The sequence below is a fragment of the Pocillopora damicornis genome, chromosome 8 (genome assembly GCF_964200805.1).
Source record: "Pocillopora damicornis chromosome 8, jaPocDami1.2, whole genome shotgun sequence".
Classification (NCBI taxonomy): domain Eukaryota; kingdom Metazoa; phylum Cnidaria; class Anthozoa; order Scleractinia; family Pocilloporidae; genus Pocillopora; species Pocillopora damicornis.
Window position 1 is genome coordinate 14,536,316 of NC_142677.1, and position 21,816 is coordinate 14,558,131.

Genomic DNA, 21,816 nt, shown 5'->3' on the forward strand with positions numbered 1-21,816 from the left:
AAAGTTCACTGTGCTCTTAAATTTAAAGGAAACTTCTACACCTCTTTTAGGCGATGTCCTGAGGGCTTTTGCTTTTCGATTGTACTTGTATACACTGCTTTTTGAAATTAGTTTCTCCGCCGGGAGCTACAGAAGTTGTAAACTACTTTAAAACTACTTTACCAGAGTAAGAAAAGTAAAAGTAAAAGAAAAATTCGATGGTACTTGCGGTTGAGTGATCGTGTTGAAAATTACCGCTATTTTCCTTTTTGATTTTAATATGGGTATGACGTCTCTGAGTGAAATACTAATGTAGCGTGGTACAAGTACGAAAATGGTGTTGGGAAAATCCAGAAGTTTCTGCGTCCCTGGATGATCAAAACATGTTGCATCTGATCTCTTTCAAGTGGGAAAATATTTCTAGGGTCCTTTGGAAAATTGGAAGAAAAGAAATCACCTATCGGGAGTCAAAAATAATTAACTATCTTGGGTGAACAAAATTTACTCGCTAGCAAGGGAAACTTTCGATTCACAGGTGATCAAGTCGCTGGATTGTGAAAAAAAAAAACATTTAAAAGAAGAATGCATCAAATTTTCCATTGACAGCACATTTGTTTGAGTTAATGAAACACTTCCGAAAAACTACGAGAATGGGGAATAAAGAACCGAACTTGTGTTTTTAGGCGACAGTTTCGTGAGCAGATGCTCTTCGATTATTTTGATTGATGTTTCCCGCAGGGGCAATAGAAATCTGCTGCAAAACATGAGTTGGATACGTTTTAAGTGTAAAGTGAATTGCTTCTATGAGAAGTATTATCCTCAAACTAGCTTTAGTAACCAATTTTATAAATGGAAGTCGCGTAAAGCCTTTCTCATGAGCATTCCAAAGTGGCGATCAACGCACTGAGAGTGCAAAGGATGTACTCCTGTAAGCAGACGACACCGACTTCTTCCATACGACTTACACCAAGATGTGCGATATTTCACTTAAAGTTTGACATAAGATAAAAAGCTGGCGATATCCTAAGGAAAAGCTATTATCGCCCAAAACATTTTAGGTGAGTCCCCTTTGCAAATCAACCTCTAATCATTCAAGACTTCTACCAACACTGTTTTATTTCATCTAAGTGCCAAAGGGTAAAACGCGGGAAAAAAGCACGGCAAAAAGCTATCACCACTTGTAACTCCTATGCAACAATCGAACATTGAAGGAAGGAGTTTTAAGAAAGTTAAAGAGGTTAAAATATGGTAAACAATAAAGATAATTGTGTCTTAGTGACAAATGAGTCTTTTGATGCGTCAATGCATTAGCAATAATGGTTTGAATTTGTTTAAGACCGCTTTTTCGAGAGACTGTTCTTAATCGAGTATGGGTGAGACTGAGTGAGCGAAGATATTATCCCAACAAAATCTTTTATCAGAAGACTCCCTCACTGTACTGACAGGAGGGTGATGTGGTGTGACGAATTTGAAAGTAAACAAAAGAAGCATTCATGTCACAGTTCTATTTTATTTGCACTTAGGTTTTCATCTGAATACAATTTTCCACTTCTGTGAAAGACCTTAGTCCGTAGTTTGAGCTCGGAAACCTTGCGTTAAGGCTTCTCTTTCAGTTTTACAAACATCATTCATGGTCGCGCATATGTTTCTGATATCCTTTCGAGAATCTTTCATCGCCTGCAAGAAAAAAAAATAAAAAGGATGTCATTATTGCGTTACGTTGGTCATGGCCACTGATGAAACCAGGTTCTGATGTATCGACGACTTACTATTTGCGTGTTTTGTAACGATCGTTACTGTCACAGTCGATTGTCACAGTTACTTGCAGAGAAGCTTAGTTTCCACTTCCCTGTATGGAAACGCTTTCCAAATTTACTTCCAGACCGATAATTTAGAGAAATCCCATACAACAGAATTATGATGATGCAAAACTAAAACATACCAAAGATCTTAGTCCTTGTGGTCTTTGTAGATGGTAAACTGCCTCAGTTGGGTACATCAAGCAGGCTGCAAATATCAGACAAAATACCACTGCGAAAATCTTGCCTTTCATGATTAAGAAATGAATGTAGAACGGTCTTTTCAAGATGCAATGATACAGTCAATGTAGTTTTGTGGTGAACTCCAGTCTGATAGAAAACGAATTTGAAGATCGTTTTTATAACAGAGTTTGAATGGGCATTTCTAAAGAGGGAGTTTATATTTTTTAGCTCGGAGCGTTTTTCCTGTTTTAGTGGCTTGTTTTTTTTCATTATCATCATTTCTTTTTAGATTGAAGCACCATCACGAAATAATTTTGAAAGTTTGATCGAGATAGAACTAGAGGAGCAACATCGCCGTAATTGGCAATTTTACCAAAAATACTCAAGTTTGCATATAGAGAAAGACAGGTGGTTAATTTTGAGCTTTTTTCGTAGAATGAAGAAAGTCGTTATTCGCAGTCATAAGCATTTAAGCAGTACGAAGGTTTCGACATCATAGCAGAAAGGTAGAATTGGTAGCTTATCGAACCTAATGATGACTTGCTCCCCCTGCAAGTTTTCTTTAACTTATGATCAGGCTTAGAACATCGAACCGCGAGATCCTAAGGGTTAAGCGTTCGATTCCTCATGGGGTGTTTTGGACCCACGCTTTCACCCACACTCTTGTAGCAAAAAGGTTCATCTTTGTCATTCTTAACCACCTACATTCTAGTTCCAAGATCTTTCCTTATTTCTATCTCCTAAGTGTTGGACTACTCTATAAAACAATTCCTTTTGTTTTCAGTTATATCTTTGAATTGTGGCAAATGTATAAGCAAGGAATTTACTGGGGGTATGCATAACTTTCAACTTTCTCAATCCGGCTTACTCCTTTCAGAAACAGGCTAGTCCACCTGTGAAAACAGAAAGACGGAATGTTTAGTTGGTGATTATATTATTTACTCTTCGCTGTGAAAACCGTCATATTTATGTGGAAGTGTAAAGGTAGTTTTGATTTGGACTTTTTATATAAACAGTTCTCAGGTAAAGGAGAGATTTTAAGTGAGAAATCCATGTACGCAACGGAAAGAGTTTTTAGACACAGTCCATGCATCTTTTAAATTTCATTAACGTTTTCATGTAAGATACTTAACCAGTCCCTGAGCGATCGCCTTGATTACAGAAATCTTGCGCTGAGTGTGAACCGCAATAACCTTTTCGGAAAATGATTTTTTTTAATGAAAGTCTGCAACCAGTCCCGAAGTTTGGAAAATTCTCATTGCGGTTTCTTATTCATTCTTCAGCTACGACTTACCATTCTCTATCACATTCTAAAAAGGGTGCATTTACAAAAAAACAAAAACAAAAAATCGCAGAAGTAACACTTTTAAAAGAGAATAAACGACACCTGATTAACTCCCACACTTCTGCATCCATCCACCAAATTGCTTCTTCACCCGAGATGGGTTATTCTCCTAGGCGTAGAAATTGATCAATTTCATGGTAACTCAGTAGTGTTTGTCATTTAATGTACTCTAAGTTAGCTGACTATTCTTAGCTACGATCTTACACTTTGTAGTGAGGCATATGGCTGATAAAAGCACCTAGTGGGATGTATAACTCAGCCACGAGTGCGACTAACCTATTTACAACAAACAGAAAGCACGAAGGAGATACAGCTTGGAAGAAAAACGAAGTAATCGAGAAGTAGCGCTGGTATAAGTGGATAGTGCACCACAACCATTTAAAGTGAACAAAATGGCTTCGGGCGTGCTCAGATGCATCTCAGGAGCAGGTCACTCGAACAAGCACAAAGAAATGGGGAAGTGCTTTCTACTTGATGATTGTGGAAAACCCTAAAAGTTTTAAGAAGAGTGGTAGTTGCCTGCGGTAAAACTAAAAGCAAAAGAAATGCCGAAATAAAAAATCGATATGTGGAAGACACGGACCTATTTCAGTGATAATGACGGCTACACAACTTGTTATCTAATGTTAGCCATTAGCCGTAAAACGGCGGGAAAAAATGCAGCCGGTAGGCATAAAAAATTGACAAATTTTAAATCATTTGCCGTAAAAAAAACACATAACCATAATTTTTTTCCATCTACCATGTGTCATGTTGAAAGAGTCGAAACGTTAGACTGTTATCAGGATATGTGTCTCGTAGCCAACTCGGGAAAACGGAAAATTTCTCTACATCAAATAAACTCAACAGTAGCTCGATCTACAATTACCTTTACCATATAAACTATGGTGTTCTAGAAGGATTCCCAGCCCTGAGAAGAGCCGTAACAACACACCTGAAAAATACGATATTTTTACACGTGTGTTTGATATCGCCAATCAGCTGCTGACTCGTCACTCGCCTTTCGCGCCACTCAGTCAGGTTGATGAATGAACAGCAAAGCCTTCACCTCTCAATCCATGGTTATTTGTCTGAATTTTCTCGGATTATGGCCGAAATATCCGTACGGTTTACAGACAGCGACGTTCAAAGTTTCCTAGAAGGGGAAGAAAACTAAAATACGAAAGCAAAAACGGAAAAAATACGTATTCAGTGGCCTTGGTAATGACATTTCTCGCGGCTGAGAACGAAAATCAACAACTTCAAGATTTGCCACAAGCCACTTTTGGCTGCGTACCTAAAAGATTTCTTCTGTCAGTAAGGACAAAGTCAATAACTGAGAATTTTGTATTTTGAAAATTACGCTCATTCTTATTTTTGTAGTGATTCAACGAATTTTTTTTATCTTTTATCTTGAGCCTTAGCGCCAACGCATTTTACAATTTTTATTCGGGGATTGTCGATCTTTTTATTTTCTTTCGTTGATAAAGTCGACTTTTCTTTTCAGTGACGGGCTATTGTGTTTATATGATAAACAATTTAATAGATGGTTGCTTGAAGATTTGGAATTTCTCTTCGAGTGTTGAACACTTTATTTTCTGGCGCCTTTTCCATCAAAGATTATTAGTAAGTAACAGCCGATTATTAGGGAAACCTGAAAAATTTCCGGACTTGGTAAACTGCAATGGAGGAACACCAATGCTCCTTGTAAGCTGCGGAAGGTGAGCTTCAGGGCTATGCGAATGCTTTCTTTGTGTAAACTTACCTATAATGTCCACATGATGTGAAGGTAGACCGTCTGAAATTGTCTATTTATTAATTACTCTTGATTGAATGTAATCAGTCACCTACAGATCTTGGGGATGCCTTCTCTTTGGAAGAGAGAGATAAGGATCAGTGCCCCAAGATCGCAGGGATCATCGTGCATCAAATTTCGGAACCGATGAATCGTTTTTTTTTTTGTTTAATTCATTGATTTCGCCAATGCACCATGATCCGAGTCATCTTTTATGAGGATCCGGATCATATTGCTTTTCCCCAGTTTTTATAATTTTCGTTAGTGTTCTCCATTAAATCGAATTCTCCAAAATTGCGAGAAAAAGACGGTCACTCAAAGAACCATCGGTAACTTAAAATAACTGAAGTAGTTGAAAAAGAAGACGTTTCATGTGCGCGATACATTTATGGACATTTTCCACGAAGAACCGCAAAACAAATTATAGATAACACTAATCGAAATATTCGCTATGTGCGGGAAATTCTCTCTATTATGCGTCGCACGGGTATACGTTCTGGACGTACTTAAAATTTGAACTTTTCAAAATTAAAATTTTAACAGGATATTCTTCAGAATTCTCGCAAGTTTCACATATACTTACTCATTTCTCTTTTAAGACTACCATTCAAAAGCGGTTGATAAGATTTCATTAATCACACTGAAACTTTTAGTGTTAAAACTCATAGTGATAACTAAGACGCAGCTTAGCTTAAGAAGAAAATATTTTCCGAAATGCACTTAATCTTGATCTAAATTTAAAAAAAAAAAAAAGCACTTATTGAGGTAAAGCTGTGAAAGCTTTCCTCAAATGTATGATATAATCTAAAAAATACATAATCTTAACATCGTTAACAAATGTATAAGGTGCAAGTGTTTTGGTGAAAATTTTGAGGGTGATTCAGAGAGTTATTAAGAAGTCGCTGGTTGTGAGAGACGAGACAATAAGAACGATTGAAATGACCGCGAACAAATGTTCGATGTCAACAGTAAATTCGTTTAAAGATCAAGTTTTTTAAAAAAAAAATTGCACCCCATATCTGATTGCTATTTATTATTGATAAACACACGCAGTGTCCCAAATGAGTGTTAATCACTAAAGGTGGGGAAAAATCATTGGAGGAGAGGTGCAAATCGACGCACACTTTTCATTAAGGCGATTTCAACGAGATAGAGCAGTTTAGCCCAGACCCTGTTGCGACAGTACTTAAAAGAGAATTTCACCAGCGGTACTCGCCAGAGGAAATTAGGTGGTACGGTCAATTTACTCGCACTAGGAGCGATGTATCACAATTATTATCTTCTGCTTCAAGGATTCCTTTTGCTTGCTTCCCTCGAGGAATTGTCGTTTCTCAATAATGGTGAGTAGCCTAAGGTATATCTTAGATGCTTCTGACTCTGCGAGATACCGGAATTACAAACAAATGGGTTTTGTTTGATTTAAATTCTTAGACAGTTTGGTATTTGTAACAACGACAATTTCTCGACACCTTTCCAAAAATGTAATTAATTTTCTATTTACGGGCCTAAGTTTGAAGAAAGGGTTCAGCATTTGTAAACTCGGGAAAGGGAAAGCTGGTTCCATTCTTTATTCTCTTTGAAATTTTATTCATGCATAAGTCTACTTGAAAAAATAAGTTTTTTAGACAAACCATTTCATCATTAAGGTTCGTTTAATGAATTTAGGATATTCCTCTTAAAGAGGCGAAATGCCATTACAGACTTTTTTGTTATCTTGCTGTTAAAACAGGCTATTGGCTATTTTTCAAAACGATGATAGAAGCCCTGATACAATTCTTATCTGTTGAAGGTTCCTTTTGACACCTTATGGTGAAAATCATATTTTCTACAGAAATATATAGGAGATACAGTTCGTCTTCAGTTGTTTCGCCATTATGAAGCAAAATCGAGTTTAGCCAAATCCTAGAAATTCTCTCACTTCCCGCAGTCAATTTGTATAACTGTCAACATAAACGGTTTTTTTATTACTATTTTGCTTTTTGAAATATTACTAAAATTTGAATATTTCCAGCAAATAATTAACAATGTACTTTAAAAAATAAAATAAACCTTATCAATCCTATTAAAGACGAATTTTAATTTATCTTGACTTTTCGTACGTAGTTCTTTCTAGAATGCCTTTTTCCCCTGAAGTTGAAGTTAAGATAATAATGATGTTTTGACTAAGAAGAGAAACCGTAAATAGAAATCATCGACTCTATTAAAAACAATTATTGATACTAAGATGGTTGTTTCCACTTTTAGTTGGAGAGGGGTAAGCCGCTTTTAAATTCTCATTTTTAATTCATTAAACCCCTTTTGAATGGGTCAAAACTGCCGAACCTTAATAAAACCAAAATCAGGGAACGAAAGACTGTTATTATTACCTCCTTTTGCGATGTTATGAAAACATTTTATGCGGATCAATTCTCGGTCGCTACGATGAAAATTTAATCAATTGTTTGGGGTGAGACAGCACAAAGTATAACAAGTAGAAAAAGTATTTAAACTTCTTGCTGAACACAGCAAGAATCAACATGAAAGTGTTTTACGTTTTTTTTTTTTTCATTTCTTTTCCTTTTAATATATGTAATATAAAGCCCAGATGTTGAAACGAAAGTATCCATCCATTCGTGGCTTCATTTACCAGTCACTCATTCACTAACTAATTCGCTCACTCACTCGCGCAAGCACTCACCTATTTCACTCATCTATCCATTCATTCTTTCATTTTTTTTTCATTTATTCGTTCACTTGTCTTTACAACTATTATTTATTCATGCATGCATTCATTTATCTGTTTCCCTGAAATGTTATTCGCTCAGTGAGCTTTGTTTTGTTAACGTTATAATTTATCTCCTTTTAGGTGCGCTGTATCAAGTGAGCGCCTTCAAAACCAAACGCAGTTGCCAGGATGACACGATGAATCTACATTGCCCGGCCCCTAAGGTGCTGAAGATCTATTGTGCAACTTACTATCAAACGAAAAGTGACAATTGCGCAAGGAAATCTGAATATTGTGCTCCTGTTGATAAAATAAGTTTGATAAGTGAGCGTTGCAAAGGAAAAATGGCGTGCAATGTCACAGTAGATACGAGTACAATGGGAGACAATTGTCCTGGCATGTTGACCCTTAAATATCTGAAAGTCACGTATTTGTGTGGTAAGTAATGAATTATCACAATAAAACACCGATCAGTTTTTAAGGGTGAGACAGTTTAAGTTAGAACCGTAGACATTACTTGTAAATCTTACTTTTGCTTTTAATAGATTACGAAAAAATCAAAATGGTGGCGTTCCTGAACAATATTTTAAATAATTGCAAATCTATGCGTAAACGTATGTAATGTAAGGCCAAGGCTTTGTAAGGAAAGTATCCATCCATTTGTGGCTTCATTAATTCATTTGGTCACTCGCTCAAGCACTCAATCATTCACTCGTCCATACATTTATTATTCGTTCATGTATGTATTTACTTATTCATTTCTTTGAAATTTTTCTTGCTCAGGGGGCTTTTTATTTTTTTTAAAGTTCTAATTCATCTCTAATTTCATCTCTTCATCTCCACAGTTAATGATACGGATCCACGTTGGGACATCAAAATTAAATACATCTGCCAGGGCGACTCGATGTATTTAAGTTGCACGGCCTCAGAGGTGCTTAATATCATCCAGGCAAGATACGGGCGAGAGAAAAAAGATAAAAACAAAATTTGCATAGGGAGAAGGATGGATTATGTCAACACTGCTGAATATTGCGCCCCAGATGATAGGGAAGATTTTGTAAAAGGGCGTTGTGAAGGACGCACAAAGTGTAATTTCACAGTAGATACGAGTACCACGGGAGACAAGTGTCCGGGCATGTCGGTCCATAAGGATCTGAATGTCATGTATGGCTGCGGTAAGTAATAAATTTCCATGATAAATCTCCAAAATATCATGATTTGCTTTACATCCTATCTTGCGTCTATTTGATCTGTTCTTTGAGATTATGGAAGAAATTCTGGCATTACAGAATTATGATGAGCCGGTGAAGGGTCAGAGATGTAGCATTTCTTTTTTACTTGAAATTTTTAGTAGAGAAAGTATCACCTACACCACCTACGACCGTACCCCCTACCGCGTTCGCCGAAAACAAGTCTACAACGGTATTGACAAAACCTTCCTCACCCTCTGCACCCTTTAACTACGCAACCCAGTCCACGACGACTGAGATGAACCCGAAGTATCCTGACGACAATGATGAAGAAGACGACTCCGCTGGTTATGGCTTTGTCATATATAATACTGGATACGGCAATCAGATCTCTCATGTAATGACAGCCTTGCTGTTTGTTGTAAATTTTCATTTTCAACCTCTGTAATTATCAAGTCGTCAAGCAACCGCTGAATTCTACACTTGGAACTCTAAGCAAACGACAATTAAACACGAACAAGCCTGACGACCAACAAATGGGGATTTTAAGTCAACCAAACATTTGGCGCCCCTTTACTGTCTGTTTGGTGACTACGTTAAAAACAATTCTTCGTGTATCGTGTATTACTTATTTCTAATATATAATTAATCAATCCAAGATAATTCTGATCTTAAGAAAAGGTTGAATATTACCTTCTGACAGACATCATTTCTTGAGCCGTGGTCGTAATCGCTTAAACTCCAGAGCCCAGTTGTTGAGAGGGTAGATAATGCAATCCAACGGATAAATTACAATCCAGTGGATACTGACCCAACAAACATACTGCACTATCTATTGGATAGAGATTCATCCAGTGGATAGCGTTATCCATCTCTGAACAAAAGGTTACAGATTTTTAAAACAATAGGAATTTCCAAGAGAAAAAGTGTCATGCAGTTTTAAGTGATTTTATTTTCCTTTAAAATTCAATTGCACTCCTGGGTCTTTCAAAGGTCTTTTGGTTTACATGTCGATAGGAGTAGTAAGGCGTGGCTCAGCATTTTTAGCCACATGTCAGTTAACGAAAATATTGCTATATTGCAGGATGGTCAAAAGAAAAAATCAGCCTTCATCCATCCTTTGATATCAACTTATAAATTAATGAATAATTACTCCAGAAAGAAATAGAAATAAAAATATTGATTATGTCGGTCGCAAGTTGGAAACGGAATAAATTCAGATGCTGACGTTTAAATGATTCGTTCAGAAAGACACGACAAGACAACGCTCTTTTCGCATGAGTCAATTGAATAAAATTATAATATTTGTTTTTATTTTACATTATGGTTGACAGATTAAAAAGGTTTTTATTAGTATCTAGATAGTTTTGTTACTTTGTGAATTAGGGAGTTGAATGAAACAGAGGTTTTCTTGTTAGCTCCCCCGTACATTTTAAGTTTCAGGCGGCAGAGAGTGAGACAAGAAAAGAAGGGAAAAGTAAATAAAACAGCAACATCAACAACAATAAAGAAGAATTAAAAGATAAAATAAAAGAAACAGTTAGGAGAAAAGTCAGTTGAACTGTAATAATAATTTTAAAGGAAGCGGCTTAATTTCCTCTTGTTCTGACAGCAGATAATGTTTCACTTGCCTTGGAAATTAAATTACACTTGCGTTTTTGAAGAGGGTGGAAGGTCATTCCAAATACCGATTGCCATGAAAGAAATGTATTGTTTACCCACATTAGTTCGCACTTCAGGCTGGTAAAGATTCTTTCTGGCTGCCTAGCTTGTGTGGCAGCCATGAATATTACTAGCATGTCGGAACATGTCAAGTGCTTTGTTAATAGGGCTTAAATGCAAGAATTTTTCCACAGAAAGTCGATAAACATTTTCTATTGTTAAGAGGCCTAATAAATTAATTAGAGTTTGGGAACTACCTCTTTATTTAAAAGTTTTAGAAGATTTTTTAGAAAAATACTGAAGTTGAAACGATACTGGATGGTCATCCAACCTGCCTCCTTTACTCAAATTTCTTACCTTTGACTAAAATAGGCGAGCAAGATGATTTGGGTGGATCCTATTGTTAAATGTGTTAAGTGAGTTCAGCTTCTCTCAGTTATAGAGATATTATAGAGATATTACAAATCTCCGCTTAAAATATATTGAGCAGAACATATCCAATAAGAGCATGCACACCAAGTGGCTCGTGAAATATTGACAAGTACCTTTACGAGGCTAAGAGACTAAACAACAACAACAACAACAACAACAACAAAAGCTCACGTTGAAAAATGTGTAATTCAAAACAACAATTCACTTTTTGGAGCTTCTAAAAGACTGAAGTACTCCACATTTGCTTTCCAGCTACCACCCTAACATGGCTAAAAAGTCAACTTAAATTGTTGTTTGCACAGATAAAGAATTCTTCTTGTGAAATACAGTCAAAAGTCTTTTATACAACCACGGTCTGATCGATTAGCCTCGAGAACACCAGGGAAATTACTCTTAACTTAAGTTAATATACCAAGTGCTGGCCATCAACTCACGAGAACAGTGAAACAACCAGTTTAAGATAAATATTCGTATTAATTATATTACGGGTAAATTGCACTTTCGGCTCAAGAATACGATGTAGAATTTGAATCTTAAATCGCATGATCATTTGTCAATGCTATCTTAATGGTGTAATAAAAATGCAAATTGATTTTCAGCCGAGTTCAGCCGTTGCGATAAAATATTTAACAGCCAAATAGAGGTTAATGTATCATTTCCACCGACGTTAGAAATCGAAGCGAGCTGAAAGCTATAGGAATCAAAAGATGTTTTTTTTCTACAGGATGCTACCACCGCCTGAATTCATGGATCAAATCTTGTAGCTCCCAAGGCTATAAGCGGAATCCTGTTATCAACGTGCCTTGTTTTCATACTAACCACAATGAACTTCAAACGCCTATAAGTATAAAAAATTATGTAAGTCTCTTAGTTTCTGAGATTGGAGAGTCTAAGGTTAAGTCTATAATTTCATGAGAGATGTTGCACTAGATTCAGAGATCAAAACTTACTCTATCTCGGCCGAAGGAAATTCTAACTGACGGTTTTTAAGAAATTTATTTAACTGCAGATTGAGAGTGGATATAGTCTATGCAAATTTTCGGTATAAATATCCTGCATTTAGGAACTTCCCTTTTCAGCTCACACTCTGGGTTCGGCAAGAATCGGAATACGAGGAAAGTTTCTAACTGACCCCTCCAACCATTAACCTTCCCTCTCTCCGTCTCCTTCCCTTTCGAAAAAGACAACAACTACCCACTCGCAAGTCGTGGGAAACAATATTGTTGAAAGTCGATAGAATTTATAATTTATTATTTTCTTTGTTCATTTTTCAAAAAGCTCTGAGAGAATTTGGTTAATTAATTGAATATTTTTTGTACTCATCTTCAAACCCTTTTGTCGCGTCAGTGGTTTAACCTATATCCTCCCATTAAAGTGACAAAAATAGCTAATTAAAGGGGGATCGATATTTAACATAGGTTAACTGCCACAAGCGAGGGAACGCGCGTATGATCGAAGTAACAATCAATTTTAATCTTGTGTCTGACTGGTTAAGAAGGCAGCACCAGTTTAATTTCTAGGGTGTATAAATTTTTGTATCTAGAAATCAAATGATGGTTGAAAAATAATGGTTTCCCAGAATTTAGGATGCAAAGACAACACGGAGTCTTTTCCCGCAACCGAAAAATAACGTTTAAAATCGACTGCAAAAGTACAGATCTGCTTAAGCCATTCAATTTTCGACCGAAAAGCTTATGCAGTCATTTCCTATTATACTTTTCGTCCGCTAATCACAACCAATTTAAAGCAGGAACCAATGACCGCGATCGGTAGGAGAAATGTTGTGGAAGAGAGAGGCAACGAGAGACAACATGTACAATTCTGTCTTTAGGGAGACAAATCCCACAGTCCGTTAATTTTCGTGCTCATTCTTTTTCATCACTTTCCTGTGTAAAGCCCTTTCGAAAATGCTCTCTCGTCTTGTTTAAGCCGCAATATTACCATTATAAAAGGAAAACTTTGAAAAAAGTCGAAATCAGTATCTTTTTTTAAGTTTTCAGAAAAAAACATTCCCCTTATAACGAAAGCACACTAACAAGACCACCCATCGGCTTTCGAGCAGACTCTGCTAACTTCTCGTTGTCATTGGTTCAACGTCAAGGACGTGCGGGAGTGGGCGTTCTACACTAGTGGGTACACAATGGTAGTCAGCACAATAGCTCTCAAAATGAAAGAGTTCGTCCCAAGCCTTGTAAGCATCATATATCTCTATCAAAATACTACTTTCAAGAGTAATACAGCGTGTTCTAAAGGACAGTTTTGTTGAAAATTATAGTTAAGTGTTGGCTTACAATCTTAGCAAAATTTCGAATGAGACTCTGATGTCATTTCTCTTGCGTCAAAGATAATCTACGATTGCTTTCTCTTATGTTCATGAGTCCTTCATCGAGTTCCTTAAAAATTCCTAGCTTTGTAAATGTTGAACTGTCCATTTTGTGACTCGCGAACCATGATGATTCAGAGCCATATTGCACTTGTATCATAGTAATTGCTAAGTGACGAGAGGGGACATTTTTTTAAAATTTCATTTGCCTCGAAAAATTATTTCTCAGGGAGTTACAACTAACAAGATAATTGATAAATAAAGTGACAAGTGGAACGCGATGAATGACTGAAATATGAAGCGAGTGACAAGCTACGCCATTCATAACAGCAAAACAAGAAAATAGGAAATATACTTCGAGTGAGCTTTGGAGTACTCATCAAGAAAAACGAAATTTGGACAAGATGATTTTTGTTATAAAATACAGCCCTTTCCCAAATGTTTGCGTGTCAATTAAGGCAGCAGACAAACCCTTTTAAATGCGTGGCTTTTTTTCTTATGTAGCTAATTGTATCGTTAATTCATGATATTTAGTAATCCAAGCCTTCTCCAAGTCTTGGTCACAAAAAATTTGAGGATAAGTCCTTAAGAAATCTCTTGTACCTAAACGTGTTTGTCGACGAGAGTTGTTCAAGTCGTACGTATCGCACGAATCATGATCGAATGATCTGCAAGTTCTACAACTAAGATATCAAAACAGCCCATTTACTTAATGAGCTGTTTGATGGTTTCATCCTTAATCGTGGAGTGCTGATTTTCAATTGGCTGGTATAAAACTTGATTGAGCTAAAAAACGGATACCAATGTAAATAGCATGATGAGCAAGTTCCAAAAGAAGAGTCAGTCTAGACAATTACCATAAAGCACTGTTCAATGTCTTTTTATTTAGTTGTAGAATCATTATGGTGACTTGCTTAAAGATGGACTAATCTCGAAACGAGCACCTCAACGAACCGAAGGAAACAGCATCTTGGCAGTTCTCCACGGGTAAAAGTTAAATCCAGTTAAGGAAATTCACGCCATTGGCTGACCCTGTAGACTTGCCGCACATAAATGAGTAGTTTCGTGAGTTAGCCTGCTGTATCAAAAAGCACTCTACGGAGAAAGTCAATGTTTTCATCGTTAAATTAACGCCTACTTCTCTACTTATAACAACAAACACGCATTAGCTCGCAACATCTCAACACTGTTAATTTCAATAAATTTCGTAAACAAAAAACTTTTAAATGCTCCTGGCCGAGATTGTGCATGTTTTTTCGTGATAATCGAATGAACAATTATGGCAGATCATTATTAATTGAAACCTATAGTAAATGAAATTTGATGTCCCAAAAAATTTTACATCTTACCTGTAAAGCTGGGCTGAAGTCCTGTTTAAGGATGTTTTAGTAAATAAATAATGTTAAAAAGGTAGACAACTCGCTGCTTTGGAAATAAATGAGCCAGAAAGGAAAGACAATTTAATTTAATTATTTTGTTTGATTTAAATTCCGTTAACATATTTTCACAGATGTGCTGGAAATGACGAGCTCGCACCTAGGGTGAGTGTCGCAGAAATTTGAAGTTGTTATGAATTTTAGTTATTCTCGGTGAATCGAAGCTGCCGTTTATGTTCGAGACAACGCGAAACTTTGATTACGCAAAAACCAGTTTAATTGTTGACACATGCGAGGGTGCCCCGATTTTGATATATAATTCATAAGATATTAATTGGACGATTTAGCGACCAGAAAAACGTAACAATTTTGTTATTACCGTCCATTCGTACTTCAGGTCGTATCGTTCCTATCAACCTCGGTTCACTGGAGCTTAAGTTGTTAACAGGAGTGTAACGCATCGAATTCGTAAAGGCAGTCGTTCATAATCACTTACTTTCAAATATGTCGGCTGGGCGGTACTGGATTTTCCTGATATCCTTAGCTTCCACTGTCACCGGCTTTACCGAAGTAAGAGCAGGTAGGACCTTTGTAGTGCTATAGATCGAAACAAATAAAAAGGAAGTTTTGAGACTACTAGGAAACTTTCTGTTTAGGACGATAACATCGTGTTTTGAGGCTGAAAATTATACCTTATCTATGATGCTTCTAGATATTTTGTGTAGAGAAAAAGTGACTTATATAGATAACTAAATATAAATATTTACACCAAGTTTATGGCGGAAAATGTATGGTTCATTCCTTCGAATTTGCAGCTTATTGTTTTGAGTTGTGATCAATCAGTCTATTCCGGAAAACAAAGCTGAAATTCTAACAAATGAAAAATACTTCCTTCAAAAAGCCGATGAAAAGAGGAAAATTCCATGAGATTCAACCCTGTTCGAAAGATAATTGGCATTTTCATTTGTAAACGTTAGATAAATTCTAATCATGATATTTACATAATCCTTACGGTTCTATTTTAATATTACTTATCTACCTTCTAATCACCCAACAAAACATTTCAGGCAAGATTTAAATGAAAAGAAGAACTTTGATATTTGTATGTTTGTATCGCTTGTCTGTTTGGTGTGCACGCGTTCGTAACAGACTTCGAATGTAATCTGACAATTTTTTTCGAAACGGATCGGAGAAAAGGAAAGATATGAAGCCAGTTCCTTTAGTTTAAATGCTTCAAAGAGATAAACAAAGTTAATCCTTTTGAGGTCCTCTTTAAAAATTTGAATGTAAATTTGCGAGAGAACTTCTACCAAACGAAATGACAACAGTAGTTAATTGCTTTCAATTTTTAATGTTTACAGGAATTTTCCTTTAAACCAAGATTATTCTCAAACTAATCCTAGATTTTTTGTATCTATGAATGAATATATTTTTTGAATAGGTTTTCTAAAATTTTCAATGAAACCATATTTCCCACCTTGCAACGAAAGAAAAAGTTATTGACAGGAAAACAAGTATTTAACAGTGAATTATCTGTATAAACCGCAAAAGAGATTTAACGCCTTGTTCGAAAAGCTCGAACGCGCCAGATCCCTCGGTGGACGCCAAATTCAAAAACGTATTTTGGAAGTGTCATATATTTTTACTGAAAAAGAAGACGCTGTGCACGCAAGGCAAATATTTCTTGTCAAGCTTTCCCTCGAAAAACATAGATTGAAAAAAATAAAATTTTTTATGAAAATTTCCTTCGTTTGAAAAAAGGACCTACCAGAAATTGAACACAGACATTTCCAATTAAAAAAAGCTTACAGCTGGCTAGTTTAGATTGTGTAAACGATTCTGGAAATTATCAAGGAAACTGAACAGGGTGTAACGGAAATTCTGTTTCGGTAAGATTTTCTCTTGTGACAGTCTCCCCACAAGTCTCACGTCATGGGAAACTCAGTAGAGTTGTATGGCTGAACCATCTAAAATATTTTGTATCAACTGAAGTACAGAATTAGCGAAGTACTTTTGTCTCCATGACAAGTATAGTTTCGTGTGTTGTGAAAAGGACTAAAAAAAAACCAATTGTTTAAAAGACAAAAATTTTGTTAACTTTCTCATGAAAGGAAATTGCCTTTTGTCGATTTTTTTTTATGTATTAAAGGTCATTGCTTTATATAGGGAGTTGCATGTAACATTCAAATAATCATACAAAATGACAAGTGGAAAGCTGTAAATGAATGAGTAAATGAAGCAATAAACAGAGCAGTTTGTAGGAATGCTTATTAATGATAATGATATTAAGCTCTGACGAAGGGCTAACGCTCGAAACGTCCGATCTGAAACTCTTTACGGTGGCTAACTTACGTTAACAACTCAGTTGATAATACTAAATTACCCTTTTATTCTCTCCCATTGACGCAGCACCACAGTTTCTTTGGAAACTTAAACCTTTGATAATTATAATGGCCGAGTTTTAAGTACTAAATAAGGAGCAGTCTTCATTGCATGAAAAATCAGTAAACTCGTCCTTCTCCCTTAAGATGTTTAGTACCAACTCATTGAAATCTGACTTGTAGAAATAGACCGAAGAATTATCCGCTCAAAGTACGTCTGCGAAAATGACGTCATGCACTTGAACTGCTCACCTAAAGTTCTTCGGATTGAGGGTGCTGACTTTGGTGAATCATCGGCTAGTATATGTACCAAAGGAGAAATGTCAAGTCAGCGGTGTAATCTAGTAGAGGTGACTAACATATTGAAGACCGCATGTGACAACAAGAAAAACTGTTGGATCACAGCATTGGACAACATATTTGGCGATCCTTGCAAAGGGGTGAACGTCTCTAAACAAAGGAGTTCATCTGCTTATCTCAACGTCTTGTTTGCTTGTGGTAAGCAAATTTCACCTTTGTCATTGCCATGGGTGGACCTAGAGCGGGAGATAGGGAGCCTTAGCTCTTCGTTTTTTGATAAGAAAATGATATTTTCAGCGTCATTGTGCAGTCGCATCATTTATTGTAGGCATGGGGCCAACATGACTCACTCCCCTTCATACATTTTCGTTGTTCTCTGTCCTTGATCAAAGGTAATTGCTTATTAACGTACGTCTTTGTGATTTAGATACCCCTTATCTCTATGATGTCTCGTTTAAAGACCTTTACCCTTTTTTGTTATCCTTCTACTCATGTTTTTCATTTATATTAGCTTCGATAACTCAGTTATAACCCTCTTATTCTAAAAATCCCCTTAGTAAAACCAGTGAGCAGTGGGAAGTCAACAACAAGTACAACCTTCATTTCAACTGCTGAGAACAGTTCTATCATCGCCACTAACTCCACTGCCTCAATAACCTTCATTTCAACTGCTGGGAACAATTCTTTCAACGCCACTAACTCCACTGCTCCACCGATGAAAAGTACCGCGACGGCTAACAACACTCAAACGCTGCCTTTGACAACAACAAAGCCAAACACGAAGTCAGACAAAGAAATACCTGTATTTGATCCAAGCATTTCAGTATATTTGGGAGCACTCTCAGGCTCTATGCATGTATCGAGTTTTTCTTCTTTGGGTTTACTTGCCTGGATTTCCATATATGGTATAATCAACTCTTATTGCTGATACAAGTCAGACGTATTCAAACGTATTTAAACCCTCTTGCCCGCCGAAAAAATCATTAATGCAGATAATTTCAGACGTTTTTTGTCTCTCTAACAACTGATATGACGTGACAAAGAGAATGAGGGCGTCACCACATGTAAGAATTGATCAGCCAGGCTAAACAATTACATTTGAATTGGCCTTAATGTGAATAGTTTTCCCTGATTTTTACATAGGGCCAATAATTCCATCTTGCGAATATTTCTGACAAATCACTGAGATCTTTACGAATAGATCTCATCTAGCCAGCCTACGCCAACCAGTTGCAACCGGTGTTCAGCGCCTTTTGCATCGTCCTAATAAGGGTTTGTGGCGTGTAGAGAGCCGTTTGCTGGCCTTTTTCGAGTGTCGTTTCCTCTATACGTAATCTAGTCAATACTATAATTAACTCTAAACGCAGGTTGTCTTCCAGTTCGATGTGAATCATAGGCAAGAGGAGATACCTCGGCAATGGCTCATATCATGCTAAATGGTAGTTGTAATCAAAGGTAATTACGCTGAAGATGTAATTCAGAAATGCTTGCTTTCGTGCAAATGCAAAATTTTTCTAGTTCTAGACCTGCGATCGTTCTCAATTGCCAGCTATTGCTATGAGGTAGAGGGAAAACCTCAAGGATTTCAGGTAAAAGTAGATAAATTTTTTTGGTATAATGATCCAGGATGGTAATAAGGGTTTGTAGAACACTGGAATCAAGACTCATATGTCATGTTTCAGCATTTTAAATCTAAACTTAAATTGTATCTCAATATTTAGTTGTATAGATTTTGATTTTGATTCTAATTTTGTTTACTTATTTATTTTATTTTAAGGAAGTTTTTACATAGGGTTAACCTCCAAACTTCCTTTTCTAGAAGTACCTTTTTTTTTCTTAGTTTTTAATCTGTATATATAGTTTACCTCTAGAATAAATAAATAAAGTATATGTATGTATGTATGTTCCAAAGGGCAGGATATTGGACACTTCGATTACTTATATCATCATATATGAAGCATTTCTATTCTCATTTCTGATTATAGAACTACATTAAACTTTTAAAGTTGGTATAATCAAGATCCTTCCCTTTCCGAAGTGTTTTCATTGTCAGAGGTCTCACGCCATTTAATACTAATGTAGAATAACAGTTTGATTGATAGCTGGAAGTGGCATTACTTTAGACTATGGTCCAGGCGTGAGAGACAAGTCGCCTCCAAAGTGGCGATTTGTGAACTGTCAGAGAAAAAAATTCTTAAGACACGTCGTTGAAAGAATTTCCAAATGAGAAGGACAAGAAAGTGGCAAACGATTCGAGAGAATGCAACGCAATCATGGATGAGATACGGTTCCATTTTTTTTAATCAATCGTATCATGTAAGTATGTAAACCTTTTTAGAAGATGAGATTAGCTTTAATGTTTCAATTTCTTGTAGTGATTCGACCTCACGGAGCCGAGCTTGCGTCGCTGTATTGTAATATTATTTGATAAATTACGAGACCTAATAACTTTTCAGGGCACTACCCGTTACTTCATGCTTATGTAACTACATCAGACTATAAAATAAAATAAAGGGGCTGTTTATTTGTAATTAGCATTGTCGTCTATAGCATATTTGAAAGTATTAGGTGTAAACGCCGAATATATGATGTCTTACAAAAATCAGAATGACATTCGACATCACCGTTAACTGACGCTACGAAACTCATAAGAACTGACTGTCTGCAGTGGCTTTTATAGTTTCAAGCTTCTCAAGAAATTAAAAAAACATGATTTGATCTGAGCTCTCAAGCACAGTAACAATGCAGCATGATATTCACCGTGTAATTAGCGCTGTTTGTTTCAGGAATATGAAGCAAATACATTCTTTCATTTCACAACTCTGCTATCATGCATTTTGACCAGTTTATCTGTTGCCATCAGCCTACCCTTCAACTGACGATGATGGCGGAATCCGATGATGACAAATGTTTTTCTGCCACATAAAGTTAGCTTGAACAAATTTTTCTTACACCAGGGCTTTTTTTATGCAAATATCTACACGAAAACAGCAGAAAAGGAAGTCCAAAATGCGGCTTTACTTCTGTATTCTAGCGGCTGAAAAATATTGGCGAATTGTGTGATCTCTGAAAGGGCGACGAATGTCTTGCTACATACATCCAGCGCAAGAGGAAACAGCCAAGGAGGTAAGCATCGTTCTCATTTTCTAACCTCACCACGAGTAACTCAAGCGTTGCCTGTGAAATTTGATTTAAGCATTTGGCGGGAAGGGACTTTGCCGTGACAATATGAGACATTGTATTCATTTTACAGGTTTATTTTGGTGCGTTTCACAAAACTTTACGCGTGGGAAAGAAGGGGACTGTTTAGGAAAAACTGAAGACGCCCTCATGCAATACGAAAGTAGTCTTCATGATGACTTTTCGGAGAGCTGGCCCGATTTCGATAAATAGCCAAAGCAAAATCAAGAAGAATCGTTTGTAGTAAGGAAATCGAGATTTTTTTCCCCAGCTCACCGAGCCCAAGTCTTGTTCCTTTTCTTTTTTCGGCATGTTTCGTCCTTTTGTCGAGGCAGAGGGCCACACGTCTTATGTGTGGGTATTTCGTGGGCTGTTAATTAATCCCAACTGTCAAAATGTCACTAGGGCCACTGAAATAACTCAAGAATTCAATAAGATTCATCTCACAGTCAGCCACAGTCTAAACTTTGTAGAATCAAATATAAGTGCACATAATCAGGGCAGCAAAAAATACTCAACTCTCATTAGGAATTCTCTCTGCTGTCTGCCATAAAATACTTACGATTTCAATTAGGAGAATTGGTATTAGATCAACTTGTAGTCCCCTAATTGAGTTTTCTGATTTATTTTCCTCACTCGTCTACTTGATTCTATGTTGATGTTGTAAGGAGGAATTATATCTTGGTCACTCACGGGAGTTAAAGGGTTAATGGGGAATCGTATAAGGGAAGCCTCCTACGAGGAAATTCCGATATTTTTTGGGTTGCTTCCCACAGGAGAGATGTGATGTAAGCACCACGGAGATCTTTGATTTAAACTTTACAGCGTTCTGTGCATTACTGCATGAAAAGCAGGACAAGAGCTCTCTCAAGAGAGATTAGGGGATTCTTGAGATTTTTTTTTATATTTCTGAGCACCACGGAGATCCCTGATATAAAAATTACAGCGTTCTGTGCACATAAAATGCAAGACAAGGACTCTCTCAAGAGAGATTAGGGGATTCTTATATTTTTTAAAGTATTTCTAACCATGAGATTTAGGTCTTTGATTTCAAGTAGTCTATTATATGCAGATATGGTAACACTTTTTCGGCATGCTTTGTTGAATCAAAACATCACTTGGAAAAGAGTTATTTTGTTCATAAATAGGCAATAAAATAGCCTATTCCAGGCTTTTAGTTAGTAAAAC

The 21,816-nt window shown here is 36.5% G+C and overlaps 2 protein-coding genes and 1 long non-coding RNA gene across 9 annotated transcripts; 2 read left to right on the forward strand and 1 right to left on the reverse strand.

The window, feature by feature from the left end:
* Positions 1 to 1,469: 1,469 nt before the first annotated feature.
* Positions 1,470 to 4,258, reverse strand: LOC113679559 (uncharacterized). 4 transcript variants are annotated; one of them, XR_016179118.1, is made up of 4 exons: positions 4,241 to 4,258; positions 3,349 to 3,415; positions 1,922 to 2,854; positions 1,470 to 1,656 (listed from the first exon to the last, which is right to left on the reverse strand). It is a non-coding gene; the product is annotated as an uncharacterized LOC113679559 (long non-coding RNA). The 4 variants fall into 4 exon arrangements; XR_016179117.1 differs by lacking the exon at positions 4,241 to 4,258 and adding an exon at positions 3,583 to 3,802; XR_016179116.1 differs by lacking the exon at positions 4,241 to 4,258 and having other exon boundaries at positions 1,922 to 2,108; positions 2,830 to 2,854; positions 3,349 to 3,625.
* A 47-nt stretch (positions 4,259 to 4,305) lies between these two features.
* On the forward strand, positions 4,306 to 10,525 carry LOC113679564 (L-rhamnose-binding lectin CSL3). 3 transcript variants are annotated; one of them, XM_089180273.1, is made up of 5 exons: positions 4,306 to 5,006; positions 6,134 to 6,420; positions 7,926 to 8,222; positions 8,630 to 8,959; positions 9,136 to 10,525. In XM_089180273.1, exons 2-5 carry the CDS (start codon positions 6,342 to 6,344, stop codon positions 9,420 to 9,422), a joined length of 993 nt encoding a protein of 330 aa, XP_089036399.1. In that variant the 5' UTR covers positions 4,306 to 5,006; positions 6,134 to 6,341; the 3' UTR covers positions 9,423 to 10,525. The 3 variants fall into 3 exon arrangements, with proteins under 3 accessions (XP_089036399.1, XP_089036400.1, XP_089036398.1); XM_089180274.1 differs by lacking the exon at positions 6,134 to 6,420 and having other exon boundaries at positions 4,326 to 5,006; XM_089180272.1 differs by lacking the exon at positions 4,306 to 5,006 and having other exon boundaries at positions 5,080 to 6,420.
* Positions 10,526 to 14,432: 3,907 nt separating this feature from the next.
* On the forward strand, positions 14,433 to 19,979 carry LOC113679565 (uncharacterized). Of its 2 annotated transcripts, none has more exons than XM_027196536.2 (4): positions 14,433 to 14,932; positions 15,165 to 15,347; positions 17,332 to 17,646; positions 18,006 to 19,979. In XM_027196536.2, the coding sequence occupies exons 2-4, from the start codon at positions 15,272 to 15,274 to the stop codon at positions 18,374 to 18,376; spliced, it is 762 nt and encodes a 253-aa protein (XP_027052337.2). In that variant the 5' UTR covers positions 14,433 to 14,932; positions 15,165 to 15,271; the 3' UTR covers positions 18,377 to 19,979. The 2 variants fall into 2 exon arrangements, with proteins under 2 accessions (XP_027052337.2, XP_089036401.1); XM_089180275.1 differs by having other exon boundaries at positions 15,165 to 15,337.
* Positions 19,980 to 21,816: the final 1,837 nt, after the last annotated feature.

What these genes read in the sequence shown, in the direction of transcription:
- LOC113679564 (XM_089180273.1), top strand. Translation starts at nt 6,342, where the DNA reads ATGTATCACAATTATTATCTTCTGCTTCAAGGATTCCTTTTGCTTGCT. An exon ending in ATTGTCGTTTCTCAATAATG is followed by an intron (nt 6,421 to 7,925) that starts GTGAGTAGCCTA and finishes ATCTCCTTTTAG; the next exon opens with GTGCGCTGTATCAAGTGAGC. An exon ending in GAATGTCATGTATGGCTGCG is followed by an intron (nt 8,960 to 9,135) that starts GTAAGTAATAAA and finishes TGAAATTTTTAG; the next exon opens with TAGAGAAAGTATCACCTACA.
- LOC113679565 (XM_027196536.2), top strand. Translation starts at nt 15,272, where the DNA reads ATGTCGGCTGGGCGGTACTGGATTTTCCTGATATCCTTAGCTTCCACT. An exon ending in CTTTACCGAAGTAAGAGCAG is followed by an intron (nt 15,348 to 17,331) that starts GTAGGACCTTTG and finishes TCTGACTTGTAG; the next exon opens with AAATAGACCGAAGAATTATC. An exon ending in CAACGTCTTGTTTGCTTGTG is followed by an intron (nt 17,647 to 18,005) that starts GTAAGCAAATTT and finishes AAATCCCCTTAG; the next exon opens with TAAAACCAGTGAGCAGTGGG.